At 35.8% G+C, this 17,520-nt stretch overlaps 1 protein-coding gene across 1 annotated transcript in view; it reads left to right on the plus strand.

Annotated features, from left to right (window-relative positions):
* The window catches only part of LRBA (LPS responsive beige-like anchor protein), a 342,587-nt gene that overhangs the window by 61,773 nt on the left and 263,294 nt on the right, over positions 1-17,520 (plus strand). Inside the window, exons 23-30 of the mRNA XM_026041635.1 lie at positions 498-673; positions 1,341-1,494; positions 1,924-2,104; positions 3,342-3,469; positions 3,897-4,004; positions 5,875-6,052; positions 6,691-7,132; positions 14,514-14,647. Of these exons, the coding sequence (XP_025897420.1) occupies positions 498-673; positions 1,341-1,494; positions 1,924-2,104; positions 3,342-3,469; positions 3,897-4,004; positions 5,875-6,052; positions 6,691-7,132; positions 14,514-14,647 (1,501 nt within the window). The remainder of the gene's footprint in view (positions 1-497; positions 674-1,340; positions 1,495-1,923; positions 2,105-3,341; positions 3,470-3,896; positions 4,005-5,874; positions 6,053-6,690; positions 7,133-14,513; positions 14,648-17,520) is intronic.

Consider the following 17,520-nt stretch of genomic DNA (forward strand, 5'->3'; position numbering starts at 1 on the left):
CATATTTTTTTCAAACTACACAATTTGACAAGGTTGTCATTTTACCATGTCAAGACTTCTATTGTCTACTGCATTTCTTCACCCCTGTAGTCTTTAGTTTCAAACTCTACTTCCCATGGTTAAATAGTCACCTATCTGAGTACTTCCTTTCTGCAGAGATTCCTGCTAATGGATGCTCTTCATTCTACACCATTCTTCCTCAAAGGAGGAAAAACATTATCTACAGCAACAGATACTGCCCCTGTGGTAAGGTTGAGTTGCTGCTTGTATATGCCTAGGATGGCAGGCATGGTAGCGCAGCTGTAGCCTAGTTTGTAGGTTTGGTTTATCCACTGCATAGCGTTTGTGTAATAGCTCTAGTATTATTTGTAACTGTGTGTACTAGCTAAGCTTGTGCACTGTCTGAGCTCTAAAGTTTGTAAAATGCTTTTCTGTATGTGCTGCAGAAACTAATTTGAAGGATTTTGGGTTTTTTTGTCTGCAAACTATGTATTCAGACTTCAAGGCAGCAAGATTCTTCAGGTCAAGAACTAGCAACTACATCGGATGGGCAAAAGAGAGACTCCAGGTCTACTGTGTTCCGTATTCCTGAGTTTAAGTGGTCCCTGATGCATCAGCGCTTGCTCACAGACTTGCTCTTCTCCATAGAAACAGATATACAGATGTGGAGAAGGTAAATGTATATGCTTTTTACATACAGTAATACAGGTTGGTGTTATGATTCACCTGAGAACTTGTTGAAATTGCTGAAATTGCATCACAGTCACTTGTTGACTTTGGAGTTTTCACATCTGCCACTATAAAGTAGCTTTAATTATTTTGTGCCCTATATCTAAATATTCTCAGATTTATGGTTTGTATTTTTAATTGCTTTTTACAAATATAAGTGGGGAATGGTAAATGACCTGCACATGTAGTTTTGACTGAAATCTTGACCCTGTAGGTTTTGGGTGTAGCTTTAGTTTCTTTGAGAAGTGGTTAGTGATTACTTTGCTTTCCAAATCTAGCTTATACTCCTAGGAARCATTATTGTATTGATTAAGTGACTCTTGCTGTAGTAGGTAATCATAGAGCAATCTTTAATGTATCTTTATCCAAATAATCATTTACACACATCTTGACGTTGATCTGGAGAGGATTAAGAACAAAAGGAAGGATAGTTTTGGGGGTTAAATTAAGGTATGCCAGTTGAACCTTGTGGTCATGTGATACTTGCTGCACCACTGCTTACTCTCTGGTTTGAGTCTTTTGAATACATAGATGGAAAAATATCACAAAAAGAAAGCTGTACTCTAAGTATTACTCTGAATGTTTTTTTGCAAAACCTGTGTTTTGGACAGCCATTCTACAAAAACTGTGATGGACTTTGTGAATAGCAGTGACAATGGCATATTTGTACACAACACAATTCACCTCATCTCTCAAGTAATGGACAACATGATTATGGCTTGTGGTGGCATATTGCCCTTGCTTTCTGCTGCTACATCTGCTACGGTAAGAAATAGCATTTTTATTTGCAAAAACCTCTCCTGTGGGAAGATGCCTCTCTTTATATAGTATATTAACCCATTCTGTTTGTTGTTTTGGGAGAAAGAAAATATGTTTCCAGAAAATCCTTTTTCCTCCCTCTGCACCCTTTGCTACCTCTGATTCCTCTGAGAAATTATTTGTCTGCACTTCTTGCCTGAATATGTAAAAAGAGGTCACTTAAGAGAGCATCTTTGTCCCAAGATGGTTTGTAGTAGGATTAAATCTTAATGCTGTTTTCCTACCCCCCCACTCCAAAATACAATTGATTAGTCCTTTGCTACTTTTGAATCTGACTAGAAATGGACTTCCAGCATACACTTTTCTTCTTTAGGCTGTATGAGGAATTATTTTCATAAATAAGTAAATGTTGCCTTCATGTTTTTCACTTTGCAGCATGAATTGGAGCATATTGAGCCAACTCAGGGACTTTCAGTAGAAGCGTCTTTAGCGTTTCTCCAGAGGCTAATCAACCTTGTGGATGTGTTAGTTTTTGCAAGCTCCCTTGTTTTCACTGATATTGAGTCTGAGAAAAATATGTCATCTGGAGGAATTCTGCGGCAGTGTCTCCGTCTGGGTAAGCCAATAAAACCAATTCATGAACATATAGTTAGCAAACTATGAAGTGATTACTATTGTTATTTTTTTAATTAAAATTAAGGCTAGTGAAAAGTATATTGACTTTTTTTTATTGTGTTGCTCTTGTGCTGCTGTACAATACTTACATGTTTTGTCCTGTTTAAATAGTTGAAATAACTGATTAAAATAAGTTCTGATAGCCTCAGTGTTAGATGCATGTATTGATTTTATCCAGAAGATTAATCTTTTGCCAAAGTTCCTAAAATAATCAAGACTGAAAACAGAAAGTGTTGGGGGGGAAAAGAAATCTTGCATTGTATATAAAAGTATGAACCTTTGCAATGCCTATGAAAGAAGATCAGTAGAGGAAAATGTGGTGGTAGCTAGAAACAAATTTTTGAAGAGTTAGTTGTCAGACCCATTGTTGTATATTTGTGGTGAACTGAATTGCAAGTGATCAATATGTGAAGAACACTAATGACTATTTTAAAAATGGGAGCATACGAGATCATAATCTGGGTCTAGTTAGTTAATATGAGAGGGCAGTGTTCATGCCAATTGCATGCTCTAAATTCTTTTGTTGTTACAAAAAATGTAATTTGCATGAGTGCTAGAGCAGCTCAGAGCCTCAAGAGTAACTAGCCTTCCTCTCCCTTTCTAGGCAATTAAAACTTTGCAGGTAGAACAAGATTTATGGGATGCAAACAGGTATAGAGGTGGGGTAGTTCTTTTTTCTTTTGAAAATAATATTAGAAGTTAAAACAGGTGCTATTGTGAAGCTTAAAAAAAAAAAAAAACTTGTTTAGCCTGAGAGTTACAAGTCACTGTAAACCAAATTTTATCATTTGTTTCACTAGTATAGCTCTTGTTTTTCTTTGTTAGACTGTGGCGAGAAATACAGCTGTGTTTACTCTTCTCACTCCCCAAGGTGGTGTGCATGGTAACATTTTAATGAGATGAAGAAAGGATATAGCAATACTAACCTATTTGTTTTGAAGGATTTATTATATATGTGTTCTAATAGTTTAGTATTAATTTTTAGTTATTACTATAAGTATTTAGAGCATTGTTATGCAACTATTTACAATTTATTGGAAAAAACTTTTCTTTTACTAATTTCTTTGAAATTTAAGTGGAAAACATAAGTGTACTATGCACACATGTATATGTATCTCTGCAAGGAATATAGATAAAATAATTCCAGTGGAGTTATTGACACTTCTTTTCCTTTCAAGTATGTGCAGTAGCAGTAAGAAATTGCTTGGAGTGCCAGCAGTATGCACAGATGAAACCTACTGGAGACACTGTCAAGAACCAAAAAATGATGCAGAGTCTTACAGGAGCAGGAAGATCTGCAGCAAAGGCAAGTTTGTGACCATTTTGGCCATGCTCCAACACGCAAATATTAATTATTATTGTGGACAGAAAGATAAGTGTTTAAATTTGTTACTGGCACCACTGGAATTTTTTATGGAGCTGAACAGCATGAACCCTGGAAATCCTGAAGTTATTCTTTCAAGCTATGAATTTAACACATATTTAACCTGTCACAGTGAAATAACTGTCACAAGCATTTACTTTACCAAATTGTTTGTGTGGTTTTCTTTGTTTTCCTTAAATCTGAAATATACATCTGATCTTGATGCTTTGAACACATCAAATATGACATTTTTCTCCCAAGTGTTACCTTGCAAGAGCTAAGAAATTATTAAATACAACACTGTACAACTAGTGATTCTTGGTAGAATGCTTTAAGAACTGAATCTGAAGCACTTGCTCTTTTTGAGCAGAGTCCAGTGGACGTTGTGACTGGTGGAATTTCTCCAATACGAGACCATGACAGACTTCTGCAGGATATGGATATTAATCGACTTCGAGCAGTGGTGTTCAGAGACATAGTGAGTTACAGATACTTTTTTTTTGTTGCTGTTGGCAGATTTCTGAATATGTTTGTTGAACATTTGCTATGTGTTACATAGGTTGCTTGAACTGACTTTGCAAAAATTGTATAATACTTACAGTAACCAGGTCTGCTCAATGCTCTGCAGCTCTTGTAGTGTTGGGAATTGGATGGAACGAGGGTTAAAAAACACTGCCTGCCAGTCAGGGTCTTTGGTGCGACTCTCTGGAATTCTGCCTAGGGCCTTCAAGACTTTTATGTTAAAGATGTTGTGTCTAGTGCAAATATGTACTTTTCACATGCCCCAATCAGACAAATTACTGAATATTTATAAGGTTGTTTGTGAGAAATGACTAACTTACTGGCTAATTACAAATTAGAGGTGAACTGTGATTCCTTTATTTCCCTTCAGAGGAACTAATTTGTATGTTATTTATATATTTATGTTCCTAGTGTGTTTTTTTTTTTTTTTTTTAACTTGAGTTGACTAAAAATAACTTTGCCTAATGTCAGCAGTTTTATAGCTGATACTAAAGAAATTTAAGTAGATTCCTCAAAAAAAAACCTCTGTAAGCAAATACAGTAGTTTTAATGGCTCTAAGTCGCTGGTGACCGTGAGCTTGGATGTTCGAAATAGTTTTCAGTAACTGGGCTATTTAGCAAGTATAATTTACTCGGTGCCTTTTCCTTCTCACTAGAATAGTGAAGCAACTTTTTTTTTTATCTTTATAGTAATTACTGATGGAAACAAATGTCTTTTAATCTGTACTTTGGCATTGGTGTGCTACAGAAGAATAAGAGGAAGTAGATCTGTCATACTACTGACAGTAAAATAAAAACAATCCCAATGTGAATAATTTTGAAGATTGAATCATTTTATGTACTCATTATTTTACTTCTAAAAATCTCAGAGATGGGGAGAGGTGACTTCTTTGAGTATAACAGATGGGACCTAGCTATATTTTCTATTTTTATCAAATACATCTCATCATCTTCTCCTAGAGTGGCTCGGGTGGGGAGAGGAGGAGAACTTTCTTACACTGATGGCTCAGTGAGGCCACAAATATTCAGTTCTGCTGTGATGCCAGAGTGTACTAAGCCTTGCAAGGATTTTTTGACCAGAGCCTAAAGGAAACAGGCAATAATCAGATCCTTGCCTGGCAAGGCAAGTCTTGCATGGATCTGTAGCTCTTTCCTATCTTTCACTAGGAGTAAGTGACTGCCTGGAAGAGACGTTTGAAATAGCTCATATTAAGGTTTATTTTGAAGTTATTTAAAAAAAAAAAAACTCTTAATAGAGTTGCACAATAATACAAATGAATGATTGCTTCTTTTGCTTAACTTCTGCATAATACAGTACATCCATCTGTACAATATGAAGGTGAAATGAAACCTTAATTTAGACTTTGGAGTTTGTTCCACTTGCTTCAATTAGAACATAAAAATTTAGAAATGGTTTTTCAGTTTTCTTGAGTATGCTTGCATGGTAGTGCTTCACAGCAAATGCTGGTAATAGCTTGGTAAAATCGAGGGAAAGTTTAGTAGAGGAAACACCTGTTAATACATAAAGAGGACCTATTCCCTGAACTAATTTGAAACACATAGTCAAAACAGATAACCTTAATCAAACTTGGCATACTTTATGAGGAAAATGAAAGGATTAGTGCCATTTGAATAGAATTGTTATATTCCCTTGCTTTATATGAGGCAAACTGTGACTAGAGAACAATGTTCTTCCATTGCTAACATAATCAACTTACTCTCAGTCTGTTTATGGTAGCACTGGGCATACTTTATAGAAAAATAAGCATGCTGTTGAAATTGTAATAGAAAATCTGTGTGTGTGTGTGTGTGTTCTTTTTTTACAGGAGGATAGTAAACAGGCTCAATTTTTGGCTTTGGCTGTAGTATATTTCATTTCTGTGCTGATGGTCTCAAAATACAGAGATATACTGGAACCCCAGAATGAAAGGAGACCACCTATTCATAGCCAGTCATTCAAGGCATCAGAGAATGGAAGTAATGAAACTACTGTTTCTACTGCAGGTGAATTGTTCTTTATTTGGACAAACAATATTTTTAGCGTGACTTGTGTATCTTAAGAGTCTGCAGAAGTCCATTTGAGACTGTATAAAAAATATACCACTTCTAAGCACTTAACATTATAATATCCGATCTAATCTACCTTAATGTTTGTGTGCAGTTTCCATGTGTCTGATTTCAGAAGAACCCACAGATTTTTGCCATGTAGAGAATGATTAGTCTCAGTGATGTAACTAAATATAAACGGATGCTTATCACAGAAAGACTGCTGTCTTGCTTGAGGTTAAATATATGTAAGCATAGACTGGCCACCTTTTGTTTTCACTGGAAGACTGGCTTTTTTTTCTTTCTCCTTCTACTTTTCCTTCAGGCTATTATTTCATTTTTATTCTTTGCATGTTGTGTCAAAACTTTCTKTTTCTTTGTTTTTAAAACTAGGAATATTAGAAACTTTCAGACTTTTCAGAAATTAAAAAGACTTAAGCTTCCTATTAAGTACTCTCTAAATAGGTAGGAAGGGAAATATGTAGAACTGTTATTTCACCCATCACCTGTTGATGTTACTCTTTTAAAGCAATATGATGAATGTAGTCCTATTAATAATGATTTAAAATGTATTTTCTGTGTTTTGTGGTGAAAAGTTGTAGAAAACCCATCTACTGCTCTCGATGCTTCATCTTCAGTCTTCACTGAAGATTTTGAAAGTACAGCATCTGTACGAAGAAGGGACTCGGGTCTCGGAGAGGAACCAGCTTCGAGTCAAGCAAACAGCTCAGACAGTGCTGTTGAAGAACCTCCGAAAGTCATTCCAGGTCCAGATGCTATCAGTGAGGTACTATCCACACTCTCGTTGGAAGTAAATAAATCTCAGGAGGGCAGAAGCGACGCAGAAACTAATGACAGTAAGGGTGCAGCTTCTGTGCCAACTGCAAAAAATGTCAACGTGAAGGACATTCTGCGAAGCCTGGTGAGCACACCAGCTGATGGGGCGGCCGTGGATCCTGCTCTTCTGCCAGCAGCCTTCCTTGGAGTTCTGGGCGATGCAGCTGCTGAGCAACCTGTGCAGTTCCATTCCTTTGACAGGTAATGTAACTCTTGAAATATTTGGGCTAATTAAGCTTGYTCTAAGGATTAGGGGAAAACAACCACAACAACAAACTTAGCAGATTGTGTTCGATGTCATCTAGTATTTAATGTAGTTAAGATAAATTGATTTAGAGGCACAATCCTTGACATGACTCAAGTTAATCAGGAAGATATTGTGCTATTCTCTTCAAATCATGGGATGTTACTGTGTGCGTTGAAAGATGCTCCCTTATGCTTCTCTCAAAGTAAATACTGTGCTCTGCTCATGGGTGCTGAACAGGAGAAAATGCTTTCAGGCAGTAGGAGGATCGTGGCAGGGAGAGACTGAATTTTCTTAGATCTTGTTGTGTCCCTCTATCCCTGCTGCTGCCCTGGTGCTTTCAGGGACTCCTCCTGAAGGTTTATTCCTGTTTTCCTTCCAAAACATTTCCTTGGTTTTGTAGAGGTTTCTGTAGTTACCTCAACTATTCTACAATGATGACTTGAGGATATTATTCAAAAGTCCTCCTATGACTTTTTATGTTTTATAGGTGGGGCTAAATATGTGAGGAAAAGGTCATGAGCTACTATAAAATATTTAGTCCATCAACAGTTGTATGTGACCTCTGATATGTCAACAGCTGTGTGTTTCTAGGTGGCGGAACGTTTCGTTTCCTTACTTTATATCAGGGAGACAAAAGTGCTCTTAATGGATATATAAGTAAAAGCCTTATCCTTGGTCAATTATAATCTGGTAGGGACATGAACAATTTTGCCTCTATGGTAAATATGTTGATGTATGATAGGGTATAATGTGTATACATTACTTTAAATAGAGCTGTTTGATAGAATAGTTTCATGAACACTGGAAAGTGATTGTAACTTTGGTGCAATTCTGCTTAAAATACAAGTTAATGCTCTGAAATAACATGTGAAGAAAAATGGGTAAAGGAGTTGGATTAGGAAAAGAAAAGCTGCTTTATAAGAAGCTAATAAAGTTGGAAATAGTAGCTTTTATCTCTGGGGCTGTGCAAAAATACTAAGAATACATTGGGAAAGTCTGGAAGAAGAGACTTTAGGATGGACTCTTAACTTTCTATGTCTGGTTTGCATTTAATGTATTGTCTGATGGCAAACACAAGCTCTGTCTTCACCATGTAACTTTTTTTTTTTAAAATTTAAGGACACTGTTAAAAGTTGTTCCCATGTAGCAGTTTCACAGTAGGGAATCTCTGGGAATTTCAAAGCATCTCTCTGATCCTGCATTTATCTCAGGAATGCTGTGTCAGAAATCAAAACTCTCCTCATATCTTAGGGATTATCAACTTCCCAGCCATAGCTGGAGAGTATACAGTCACAGCTATGTGAGTGAAACTTTGCTGAAAGGCTGCCAGGTGGCAAGCCTTTGCAAACAACTAGGTGTATGTGTTCCTTCCCATGCCAGAAAACTTCCCCTTATCTTATGTGAAGATGCAATCTCGTGATTAGTGGGTGCCAGGAGTTTATCGTGATAAAGTTCAAGGCTTGCATTGGCCTTTTCCCAGGATCCACGGGGACTTGAATTAATGATCTAGCTTCAGGGTCCTACAACATGGGTTCTCTTATTTGGTAGTGATTTTTTATTTTTTTAAAAGGTGGAACACACAGGGGAAAAGGCAGCAGTTTCTCTTCAAGTAATTTAATAAAACCTATAATGTGCAACTTGTTGTGTTTATTGTATAATTTAAAATAAAAGCTTGATTGCTTCTGGCTCCTACTGCTCTTTGTGGAAACTTCCAACATTTATCCCATTATAAGCTGATGCTTAGGGTGCAGAGGAATATAGGCTCCTAAGTCATGGTGTTGTGCTGTGGAGCTTAAGCCTGTAACTTGCACAAGAGATACATTAAGGAGCCTATTGATCTTCTTGGAATTTTTTGTCTGTAAGCAGCTTGGCTTGCCTCATCCTCTATATATGTGTTTGCTGATTGTCTCCTGTGTGCTCCTTTAGTGGCTGAAGGTCCTATTTCTGCTAAATTTTATCTGAAAAATTTTGTGTATGAATCAAATGCAGTTTAGACCTGGTTGATATGGGCTTGGAATGTGGAAAGAGTGATTTTGTTGTTTACAAGGTGAAGATTACCAGGTGTAGGTAGAGACAAAATAGGAGAATGGGGAATCTCTAGGTCAAGGACCAGGTGCATGTGCTGTGATGAGAAGACCAGCACCTGTAAAACTCATGTTTTGAAGAAGCTGATGAAGCAGTTTCAAGTCTTCCTGTTAAGCTGATTCTAAAGCCCTCACAAATACTACAGAAGGCCTTGTATTCATTCCATCATCTCTGTTTGTTTGCATGTTTTGGAGTTTTTTTGTTTTCTTCTGTCTCTCTGATCTCTGGTTTTGAGAGAGTCTCTTATTCTTCTTTTCTCTTTGGGAAAAAGCAAGAGGAGCATAAAAGAATTTCATTTCAAGAGGAGCATAAAAGAATCGGTATTATCTGCAGACCGCAGACCCCAGAGAATGACATTGATGTGGTAGACTGCTTTTCTGTCCCTAAAAGTAGAGGTAAAAGTAAATCTCAGAACCTCTTTATGGGCCTTTTGCTCATTGCATGTAGTCATCATTCTGGAACCTGAAGCAAGACTAACTTCTGTTGATTTTTGGATTAAAACCCTTGTCCCCTAGGGAAACAGGCAAACTGTCAACCTGTGTTGCAGTTCAGTGCTAAAAATGGAATGGTAAGAGTCAAATCCTTATAAATTCTTGTATGTCAAGAGGTATTACTGTTCATGTACATATTTTTAATTATAGTGAGATCATCAGTTTGGCCTGGCCCATGTCGTATAAAGAGTCTTTGACTCAAGCCCAAGGAAAATCTGTAACTTAAAATACATTTTAAAACTACTGACAGTCTTGCCAATGTTCAAAATATAAATACGAAAAATGTGCCCAAATTTTAGTAAGTATTTATAGATATTTTGTTCTCTGCAATGAAAAAAATCCATGGTCTGAAAACATGCAAGCTTTTCAGTAGGTAAATCCTTATACAATTTGGCAGAATAGATCATTATCATGCAAGGCTTTGTCTGTGTGGAAAGTCAGCGCCCAGCTCGGCGATCCGTGCTCGTCCAGCACTGAATGACTGTCTGCAACACGGAGGCTTCTTACACTTCAGCATAATTGGGACTAACAACACACTGACCGTRTATTTAGGCTGATTTTATAATCTGTAGCACATTTAACTTTTCAAGCAATACTTACCAGTTTAGCTACAAGCTAAAAGGGACTTGGTCTTCTCTGTCTACTCTACAAAATGAATGTGCCCTATAACAGGAGAGAAGCTGAAAACCCATTATTTTTTGTAACACAAATTTATTGATTTAATAAGAGATATGCTAAATATGCCATATTTTTCACATAATTTGTTACCTACTTTTTTAATAATCTTGATTTTCTCCAAAGTTCCATATATATGGAATAATAGCATTTATTTTATTTACATTAACCTTTAAATAACGTTTGATAGAAACAGAAAAAGGAATCTAAGAGCAAATATGTGTATTTTTTCAACACAGTTATGTTTCCATGTGACTGTTCAGAGAAAATATCATATTATTCCASAGAGCAGGAACAGCATATGAATTCTAGAATTTAAAGAATTATGACCAATGTTTGTGCTTCAAAGCTATTAATTTTGCTTTTTGGTGTATGACAAACATGAATCTATATGCAGTCGCAAAGCCTTACTATCATATTTTGAAGAAAGCCTGGAAATGGAAGTTCTGAAAATGAATCCTTATAATGTTGGTTGGTTGCACTGTTGGAAGGAAAGATTATGCTATAAATAAAGCCACAAGCTTAMTTATAAATATGTTAAAACACTTTGATATCTTAGTTCATTGTTTCTGAAATATTTGAAACATTTTTGACTATGTAGTTTATGGCAGCAGTCCAGGAGAGAGAGAAATTACCTTCAGAGTTTGGGGTTTCCTTATGTCACATATTTGGGTTCTTGAGTACAATTTCTGGTATTTCCTGTGGTTGTGTGTGTCAGACTGACACTGCTGTTGGGAAGAGAGACCTTTTTTCCCCCCACCAAGAATACAATTTATTTTATTTAGGTAAAGGAAGTGATTCATTTCAGCTGGCTATTGAAGGTCACTGTCTTAAGCAACATTTCTGATCAAAAGTAGAATTTTGAGTATAGAAAATAATATAATAATAGTTAACGTCTCTCATGGTGATGTCTATATGGATGTCWATATGGAATACCTGTGCACATCTGCTAATGCAGCACAGGTTCTTCTGTACTTCACAGCTGGGTGCTGTGAATGTGCAATTATTTGTAGATGTTCCTTGAATCCAAGTGCATTCATGGGTATGTTAGATCTTTGAACTGTGTGGTGCAGGGGAACTGCAACCTCCTTTTCTGCTCCCAGTATAAAAGGAATGATGATATGTAATTAACAACAACACAATAACAGCTGTCCTTTGTCTTCATTAGACTTGTATTCCTGCTTCTAGTAATCCATAACCTTCCTTAAGGGAATGCTTGTGCTAGATACTGAGAATAGTAATGGAAGTATTAGGCTGTAATCCCTTTTTCATGTCCTTGATGGAAAGACAGTTACTGAAGATGAGAGTAGCAGCTGTACTTGCATTACCAAAACTCTACAGGCAGGCAAAAGCTCTTAAAAGGCCAAAGGGACTATCGTGGTCATTTATTTGGATTTGCTGCAGCCCAGGAAAAAATCATCTCTAATTTCTTTGCCTGTAATGCACCCTTCTCTGGATGCCCGTAGGAGGACTGGCCACTTGCTGAAGCTACTCCCTCAGTGCAGCTGTGTGTAAGCACGCTGAAGGTCAATATAAGTATGCAGGGAGGAATGACAGTATATAGTTATTGTGTCAGGAAAAGCATAGAGAATGGAAGACTGGTATATTGGGATTTTTTTGTGTGTCTAGCAATTGTCAGCTACAGATGAGGAGTGCTAAGGTAGCGATTCCATTTGCAGAAGCTTTCTTGCTCACATAGAATTCAGRAATTGTTATTAGCTATGTAAGAAGCTGCTGTAGTAATTCTGTCCTCTTCTAAAATTCTATCTTGGTCACTTTTGTATGTTTATTTCCATATTCTTATTCCAGAGAGAAAGGTGTAAATGATCTAAAATCAGTAGAAGTTTAGCTTTTAGCTATTTGTATAGCTATTTGTATAGCTRTATATGTGCAGGGCTGGTTTGCGCAAATGGTTCATAGTTCCTGGGACTCTTAAGAGATTCATAGCCATTTAGGKGGCAAAGCCATTCAGATTTGATGATTTGAGAGAATGCTGAATGACTTGAAATCCTGGAGACATAAGATTTTTCTAAAGGTAAAAGAGCTGGGAACTGGATTGTTTTTAAGCCCTCAAGGTGATTCATATCTTCCAATTTTTAATTAATTAATGTAATAATATGGGCTAGCTGTTGTTTTGAACTGAGACTACCATATGTACACCATCTCCATCTCTGTGTGGTATGTGCCGAAGTATTCTCCTTCAATACCTGTGATGCAATGTAGTTGTGAGGTTCTTATTACCAAATGGATAATTGTTTCTGTAACTTAGTGGGTGTGCAAAGGAGTGTTTCTAGCTCATATGTTGAGATTCTCTACTCTCTGTATGAGTACATTTGCAATGTCTGTACAATTGGATTAATAATCGTGATCTGCACTTCTTGAGTCGCATAGCTTGATAGTGCAAGAACTGTGAGAGAATCCCCTGAGGGAACATAGGCAGGCTTCAGTACTGCACTTGAGGAAAATGTCCAAATGTTTATTGTGTGTAAGCTGAGTATTGTGCCCCTACGCCTGGTACTCAGCAAATCGGCATTCATTTCTCTGACCCTTCCTGGCATTTGAGTGTGCGCTACAGAATAGCAATCAGTTTCCAGACAGCAGATATCTGGCAGTATGTGGAAAAYATCTTCCTTTTATACCTGACTAATGAAAAATTGGTATGTAAGGCAGAGAATTTAGAAGATAGTGTAAATAATTTTTTTTTGTCTACTGTTCATGTAGACATGAACATATGAGCAAAATGCATGGGTTAGGCATGGTATCTTGACTTGGGGCTCAGGTGTTGTCGCTTTTWTTTTTTTAGTATATAGTTAACATTAGCAGTCACCCTTATAATGATATGACATGTACTACCCTCAGGTATGGTGTCTGCCTACTCCTGCTGTTAAGAAGGGTGATTTAATCGGTAACATGGTCTAGCTCCTGTGACATGCTTTGAAATGAAGAGAGTTAATGCAGACTTTTCATTCTAGCAAAAATTATTTTAGAAATATTTGATAGAATGTTTGACTGTTACTATCACACCTGAATTCGGGTCAAGTTCTAATTTGYCTTATTTAGAAAATGAATATTTTAAAGCTATTAAGGGAGTACTTTGGGTGTGTAGTAATAGTGCTGTCAACAAAAGATGTGATTAAATAAATTGAACGTTGAAGACTTTCAGCTTATGGTTAACGCCAGGTAATTAAAAGTAAGCGCTGCTGTGGGAGTGCATTATATATCAGCTGTACTCTTTACCTCATTAGCTGGGTTTTTGCATGTTTATGGAGCTAACTTGCAATTAAAAATGCCTTTACCGTATGCTTAACAAGGCCTTTTAGGTATTTGGAATAAAGTGCTACAATTTAATTGARATTGGTATAGCATAAATAGATGACTTAGTAACATAGGAGATAAATCTCCATGCCTAACTTGACAGTCTACATGTTTTGCTCTCGTGTAGTTTATAATGCTGAGTATAATGCCTCAAGTTTAACTTGTATAAAGAATGGAGATTCTCTCTTTACTCCTAAGATTTTGATTTGCTATATACTTGTAAAACTTCTTCAGATGTACTAAAACTCATGCAGTAGTTATGAGATTCTGTAAATGTTAATATGTGCACACTGATACCRTTTGATATGTTTAGACTATTATATATATACTTCAATTAAGTCTTTACTTCTACTAACGTAATATGATGTCTAGACAATCTTACTGTTAAATATTTCCTTTATTGCTTTCWTTTTAAGTGCTGAGGTAAATACTTTGGTAAATTGTTGGTAAATAGTTGTCTGGAGTTTAAAAGTACATCTCAGGGGAACTAAGGTTAAATAATTTTTTAACCATTTTTTTTGTTCATGATTTTGTAAAAGTGAAATATTTAAATATTGTGCTATGCATAAGAAGAAAGAGGGAAGTAGGAAGTGTTTTCTAGGTTAAAGATAAATTGCCAAAGATGATGGTGTAAGACAATAGGGAAGGAACAGTACAGTTATTGTTGATCCTTTTGCAGGGCAGAAGTGCATATGCTAGACTTGTAAAATAAGGGTTGTTAGGTGTATACTTCATATACAGTATTTACTAATTTTATGCCTTCAAATAGGAGTGTGGTTGTACAGCCGAAGAAATCAACCATATCCTCTTCTACGGCTCCTATGAGTATTCCTGCAAATGCTGTCAGTGTGGTTTCTTCGCTAGACTCATCCCAGGCCCTGGATTTGGCAGGAGAATCTCCTGGTGAGTAAGGGTAGATGAAACAACTTAGACCCCAACCCTTCCTCTCTTGTTTTCTTTCATGTATAACTTACTGTTGGAGGCAAGATTTTTTTTTTTTTAGTGTATTTTATCTGCTTATCAAAACACATAAATGAGTAAAATCATTTTTCAGAGTCATTACTTCCTTTCATTTCTAATACTGATTAAAATGTGTATTTTACATATGTTCTATGTATTTACATATCTATTRGTCTTTTTATGTTAAGAATGTTGATACTGCAAGGTGTATTTTTGGGGGGGGGGGAATTTATCTTATATTCAAGGAAGATGCTGTTTTACATTTTCTATTTTACTATTGGAGTGTATGTGATATAACATATCCTCAATTAATGAGTYAGGGCCTTTGAGACCTTTGCATCCTTTATGTGTGTCTTTGTCATACTCCCTCATGTAGTGACTTGCAGACCTGAATTTGATATCCCTAYTTCTAACAGAGACCAGGGCCAGATACTTTATAGGAAAATGGAAGTGGCTTTAARTTAAACTGGACAAACTATGCAATGATATTACTGGGGTTTGTGACTATAAGAACTTATTCTTTTTGATRTTTTTGAACAGTTTACCCCATCAAACCTTTCATTATTCCTAGTTTTGATGCTGTACATAAATAAAAATTGACCTTCTGTTTTGAAGAATTTTATGAGGAAAAAATAATGTTGCATTTGATGATAAATTTTGATTTAGCCTTTTTTATTTTTTTCCTCTGTCTAGCAGAACAAATGCAAATGTCTGATCTTATTAATGCAATATTTGTCATAATTTCCAAATTATGAGTTATTAAAAAGCAAGTATACTAGATTAACTTGCTTTTAGTGAAAGTGGGATATATTCTTGAGACTACTTTTTGCTACTTACCTTAAATAACTTATAAATCATAGGGTGTTTGTCCAAGACCTTTTGAGTTAATGTGAAGTTGGAATAAAAATTATACAGAAATGCTCCTAGTAACTTTAGCCTGACCTCCTTTTCAGTTTTGATGCTAGGCTAGTTGCTTTGGGTAGTTTTTCAGAAGCAACAAAGCTGAATAAGTAGTTTATAAGCAAGTGGTCTTTTGAACCTTATCATTTCTGGTCTTTGCATAAGAGACAAATGATATTTAACCTTGTATGCTCTTCCAAGGCATACTTTTCTACTTAGGTATATTTAAGTCCCAATTGTTTGCATCCATGAAGTTAAATGTCAAGTCTTTGAACTGATGTGCATCTTGATCAAGGGAATTTCAATCTTTGCTTGATTGCCAGATGTTTCTCTTTACTATTAGAGCTTTTTACTTCTGATTTTGTTGATCTCGTATACAAATTGCAAAGACTAAGGGGAAAAAAAATCTACTCTCATGTGCCACTCATGTCTAGACTTTGCCTTCAACTTTCCACTTGGGGAAATCATAAATTTTTGTTTCCTGATAGTGATATCAGAAAGAAAAGCTATTGAAATATAGTCCACTTTACTACTTCTTTCCTTTTTTTTTTTTTTTTTTTTTTTTTTTTTTCAAATGGAAAAATACATTTGTTTTAAAGTTGCAGGCAGTAGTTCTGTACTAATCTAGGGGTCAGTCACCTTTGGACAAGGCAAATCAGTTGTATTTACAGTGCTTTAGGGAAGACTCACTTTGAACAACTGATATGTTTTTTTAAAAAAAAAAACCTCAAATACTTTGAAATTGTTGATTAAAAGAATTGTTAATGTGTTTTTACCTATTTTCCCAAATTAGTTAGAAGCTCATTATTAAATTCCTGAAGTCATTTACTTTGAGTAGGAACAAATCTGATGAGCCCTCAGATTTACTCATTTAAAAAAATTATAAAGTAAAAATATGTGCTTCTGTGCCTATAAATGTATAAGAAATCCAGACAATAAACAATACTGATGCAGTTTTTAACTGTGTGACCTCCAGAATGTCTGGAAGTTTTGGCAGAAAATAGGCACCTAATCTGAACTGATATGCATAAAAAGAAACTACTCAGGATTAAAATAATAGACATGTTTAGACTGGCAATCTAATTAAAAGAAAAAGTGAAGGGATAAATGAAATCATGCCTTAAACTGATTAAAATGYGAGACTTTCTTTTTCTCAGTAGAATAATGGTATGGAAACAAAAATTCTGCATAGTTGGAGTAGTTTGTCTTGCACATGTAAATTGCACACATTTAAACTTAAAACAGTTTTGCGTAAAATAACTCTGACTTTTTGATATGAAGGGACAAATAGTCAAGCTTACTATGAAAGAAAAAAGTCTTTTGCCAAGTTCAAATCACATGAATATCCACTATTTTTTTTGTCTTCAGGCAACAGAAGAGGTCAATACAGCAGCTAGCACTCATTTGATGCCTGTTAGTCTGTTTGCTTAGTCGATAAGAAAACAGTGAATTAATTCCTTTTAAAAAGCAACAGACTRTGACTTAAATAGTGAATATAAATTGTAGTCTTTTCCACATTTTAAATCAAGACTGTAGGTTACTACATTTAAGCAAGCTTTCAGCTGCATTTTCTAACCTCAAGGGGTTTCTTTAAAGTGAGTTTAATATGCATCTTTGATATGTTTTTAAATCTGATTAAGGAAAGAAGCCTTTGCATGTCATGCTTTATTCTGTAGACCTGAGTCACTTTACTCCAAAGCAGAGATGAAAGTGAGATACGGACATTGAAGTGGGATTGAACAGCAAATGACAGTTTTACATGTACTGTGTATATAAGCATAGTTTGTGAATAAATCTATCTAGTGCATGATTTCTCTTCCACCTGCAGTTGTGATATCAAAATTGCTTGGTTTTGTTAGAACATATGTTGAAGCATAGGCAGTCAGTATGATTCCCAAGCTCTCCATTTCAATTTA

The sequence above is a fragment of the Nothoprocta perdicaria genome, unplaced genomic scaffold (genome assembly GCF_003342845.1).
Source record: "Nothoprocta perdicaria isolate Ctin4 unplaced genomic scaffold, notPer1 scaffold_29, whole genome shotgun sequence".
NCBI classification, from domain to species: Eukaryota; Metazoa; Chordata; class Aves; order Tinamiformes; family Tinamidae; genus Nothoprocta; species Nothoprocta perdicaria.